General features: G+C 41.0%; 1 protein-coding gene across 1 annotated transcript; it reads right to left on the bottom strand.

Moving 5' to 3' along the window:
• Positions 1 to 667: 667 nt before the first annotated feature.
• haus4 (HAUS augmin-like complex, subunit 4) lies at positions 668 to 2,759 on the bottom strand. Its single transcript, XM_088294257.1, has 9 exons — positions 2,592 to 2,759; positions 2,354 to 2,493; positions 2,109 to 2,240; positions 1,869 to 2,009; positions 1,689 to 1,785; positions 1,463 to 1,608; positions 1,224 to 1,354; positions 1,051 to 1,119; positions 668 to 949 (listed from the first exon to the last, which is right to left on the bottom strand). Exons 1-9 carry the CDS (start codon positions 2,641 to 2,643, stop codon positions 763 to 765), a joined length of 1,095 nt encoding a protein of 364 aa, XP_088150383.1. The 5' UTR covers positions 2,644 to 2,759; the 3' UTR covers positions 668 to 762.
• Positions 2,760 to 4,484: the final 1,725 nt, after the last annotated feature.

Raw genomic sequence — 4,484 nt, 5'->3', positions numbered from 1 at the left:
GCCAGCGGCAGCGGTTCGACGTCGCGAGGAGGGGCGGCCGCTTCTCGTGATGCTGATGAGAGGAGGCCAAAAAGGGGGAGTGGCCAAGCGGGATGCTTTGCTCGCACTCACTTCCGGCTCCCGTGACACGCACTTCTGGTTGTTGTCATTGGAAAATATGTCAAGAGACAAGTGATGGGTGAGAAAATGTGGCTATACTCACTATCAAAAAATGGCGAAAATATAACGTCAGGCGTTTCATTTCAATAATTATTTTGCTCTATGTTCGCTTGCTGCCCCCTTGTGGGGGACACTGCGCACTACAAGGCATGCCGTTTTCCACGTGTTTTTTTTCTACATAAATTTGCAGTGTTCCACATGTTTTTGAGGCAAGACATAGTTTAAGAAAAATCTTACGGCACAGGACCAAACAAAAATGTCACACGTGACGTTTTTAGAGCAAATAATTGAAATTAGGTTCACACAAAGATAATTTTGGAGAGCATCACCAATCGAATAGTAAATATTTGCATATAAATGTCCGCTCATTTAAATAAGTTTTGAATAAATAACAATTAAACGCTAAAGATTATCGTAAAAAACACAAACACTCAATTCATGGAAAATGTTGGTTGGGGTGGGGGGTAAGAAGCCATATCCCCTCAATTTTTAAACATGGAAAAATATATTCTTGTTTAATGTTTATTTATTTATTACATGAGGAAAATGTCGGTGAAGTAAACAGTGTGAACAAACGTTACAAAAATTGGTCAGGTAGGAGCATCACGAGGCATTGTACTTGGTAAATTCCTTCCGAGCCCATTTTTTTATTTCAATTTCCTCTCGTAATTTGCCATATTCTTCAGCCAGGGCTTCAAATTCCTTTCCCAAGATCTCAAAGGAGGACAACTTTGACTCCAAATGCTGTTTCTCAGCCTGGCAGGCCCTCAGGTCTGACTCCAGATTTTTTCTGCAATTCAGGCAGAATAAAAAAAATAAACTACTGAATAACATGTCTTTCAAAATCAGGCAGTAATATGGAAAATTCAATATCCTAAAAACTCCTCTTGCCTTATTTCTTTGTGGGCAGAAATCAAGTCAGGTGTGTATGTTTCCAGCTGAATTGCAACCATATCAGCCCTAAAAAGGATGAAGGAATAAAGAGATAAATTACTCCCCCAAAAAATATATATATTTCTTAAACACAGACAAATATGTTAGGAGATGGCAATTGAAGCCCTTACTTGATTTTTTGCAAGACTAATTCGCATTTGCCTTCAAAGTAATCCAACTTCTTCCTGTCCAAATCAGGCTGGATCTTCAAGCGGTTCTCCAGGATGAAAGACTGAAGGAGCTGGACACAATTTGTCATCTCCTGCAAGGGGGAAATGCCAGTTTTAAAAACCAATGTGTGCACTTTTTCAAATAATATGCAGTGAGTGAGTTTCTGTCAAGAATACAAAATGTACGTTATACATCTTACAGAAAGGTAAAGTTGTGTCTGCCTTTGGAGGAGCACTCTCTTTTCCCAGGAGCTTTCTTTCAGACTCTCAACTTTTTTCTTGTCTTTTTCCAGTTGTGCAGACAGATGAGAAAATTTACAGCTCTTCAGAGAATCACTCTGATTATCTGAAAAAAAAAAATGCAACACTAGACACAAACACAAGTAGCTGATGATGATCCGTTTACGTGTGAAAAAGGAAGCACACCCCATTCAGGTTGATAGTAAGAGAGGAAACTAAAACATTTTGTCTTGAGGTGTTTCTCCAGCGCTCCAGGTAAGAGCTGCTTCATTCCTTGTATATTCTGCAAATGACAAGCAACATCTGCAAATAATGCATTACTTAAACTGAAAATCAATCTTTACTAAATGTGTTTTGATCACATACTTTCTCAGGAGGCATGAGCGCCATGACATCTTGGGAGGTCAAACCCAGAATAGAGGGACAGTCCTTTTTGGTGGTGTTGCTAGGATCCAGATCTCTTGCACAATGGGCCACATGGAGGCACTTCTCCATTGTTTCGTAAAACTGAGACCAAAAAAGTGGACAGTGAACTGCACGGAAGAATCCTGTTGTGATTTACTCACAAGTGTTTGTTCAAATCTGGGCTGCATGCTCGTGCTGTACCATGTTCTCGTCAGGCGGTACTGCGCCATGATGCTTCCTGACCCTGTGGTCTTGACTCATCTCCTGCAGCGCTCTGTGGAGGCTCTCAGACTGCAGCCAGACTCGCCGCTGGCTCTGCAGTGTCTGCTCAGCCTGAAGAAAAGAAGGCAATAAATACAGATGAGGACATAACAAACTCACACTTTGCAGGGACTAAAACATGTTGCAAAGGTTGTTTGTTTTATTTTATAAATGCGTGTTTATACCTGCTCTAGTTCCGTTTTCAGTGGGGCAGTGAGTCCAGTTTTGTCCACATGATGTGCCAGACTGGTCATGAGTTTATAGAATTGGGGGTTCTGTTTTAGGTCCTGCTCCGTCATGTCACATAGTGGAAAGGAGGCCAAAACTGTGCGGAAGTCCAAAAACATACGTCCCATTATTAACTTGTTAACAAGCGTGACTGCATTTTATCACAATGGTAAAAAAAAACGTTTTTTTTCTTACCCTGTTTGTACACGTTGTCCTCGTTTCCAAACGACAATCCATCAACGTTCATTTTGGGCTGAAATTTGCTTCTTTTTCTCCAGTCTTATGAGGGAGGAAGATGCTTCCTGATTCAAGGAGCGCGCCTAAGGCAAGCGTCCTTATTGGCCAAATCGAGACACATGGTACAAAACGATGTGACACCCTGCTTACCTCTCGCGAGAAGACGCGAGAACACAACACTGACGCGTGAAACGTGTTCTTCAAAGGAATTTAATTTGCAAAAAAAACAAAAAACAGTACTTTCAATTGCCTAAATTGCTTCTACTATTTTCATTTGCTATATTTGTTTATGTTTTCCTTTTTAATTCTTTTTATACCACACCAAGGATTAACGTTCAAATATATGCACTACAGTGATAATTTATTCTATTCTAACTACGGTCAGGGATGGCGCGACACCGTGTGAGTGTTGGTGGGGGCTCAAGCCCTGTCGGAAATCGCTGCCTTCGGTATTTTATTTGATATTATAAAATATATTAACACCTTGACCTCAAATATCTAAAATATCGATTAATTACTTTCTCAGCCTGAGTATCAGGCTGGCCTCCCTTTTGCCAAGGGAGAGAAAAAATATCCTGGAGGCATCCCAGACTATGGTTGGAAATGACAGCTCATCAAATATCTTACACTCTCCATGTCTGATGTAGTGCACGTGGGATACCAAGTGTCAGTGAGGTCTTCCCCCTCACATGCGCGGGCTTCTCCACAGCTGCTTCCATACATCAGTCCCTGTCCATAGCTGGTCTGCTTGGTGTTGCATTTATGGTGCTATGTGTAATTGTACCTTACCTAAACAGCTTGTTCGGTCATGGGCGTTTCTAGCCCATTTTTAGGGTGCTTAATGCAGCCTGAATGTGCTTTCAGCATGCGATCTCCAAATAATAGCTGATGTTATTTTGTATCTGAGAAACATTTCAGGTGGTCAGAGACAGCGCCTCTGTTTGAGCTGGAATGAGAGAAGCTTGCTGCCATCTCGTGCATATTTGAATATTAAAGCTAAGGTGCTACTGGCAAAAAACGATTACATTTATAACTCCTGATAAGACACAGTATTGTCAATTTCTGTTAATGTGTTTACATGTTGTGCATTGCATTTCATAGAAAGCCCCAGAAATAAGTTCAAGGATCATTTTTGGTATTTTTAGTACTCACTATAGGGGCAGGAGTCACTGATGCTGCAAGGTACACTACCCTGACTTGTGTGCAGGCAGCGTGCAATCGTTCCCACTCAGTGACGGTGTCTGTGTGTGTCCTGTGACTGGCTGGCGACCAGTTCAGGGTGTAGTGCGCCTTTGGCCCATAGTCAGCGGGGACAGGCTCCGGCACCCCTCGGCCCTCCATAGGATTAGCGGTGTGGATGATGACACATGACACACAATAGGGGCCTGGTTTATGCAGGGATTGACTATAGTTTTAAGTTGTAATATCATCATTCAGCACTAGATGGCAGACATGGCTTAGTTGCGCTTACTGCCCTATCTTACTAAGTGAATAGGCATCTTTTTTTTCAGATTATGCAGGAACAGTTAGTCAATCATATTAAAATTTTGAATTAGTTAACGTTTGTGAAAAATGTGTAAGTTCTTATACTTAATGTCTGTTTCTTGTTCAGTAGTTTTGTGCTGTCCTTGAATGATATTATTTTATTTAAGAGATTTGTTTCAAAGCCTTTAATGTTGGTTTTGATAAGGGGATCTTTTATAAATACATTGAAAATGTGTCATCAAAAATGAAATGTATAAAGAGCACATATTATGTCCGGATTAAAATAGCATTTTTGTTATCTGATTTAGGAAGTGCGTTGCCTGATGTGGCCCCCAAGTAGCATCAATGGCCTAGAGTACATATTTG

Source organism: Idiotropiscis lumnitzeri, chromosome 4, assembly GCF_059441095.1.
Source record: "Idiotropiscis lumnitzeri isolate Australia: NSW breed Sydney's pygmy pipehorse chromosome 4, RoL_Ilum_1.0, whole genome shotgun sequence".
Classification (NCBI taxonomy): Eukaryota; Metazoa; Chordata; class Actinopteri; order Syngnathiformes; family Syngnathidae; genus Idiotropiscis; species Idiotropiscis lumnitzeri.
This window is presented reverse-complemented; position numbering and strand designations above follow the sequence as displayed.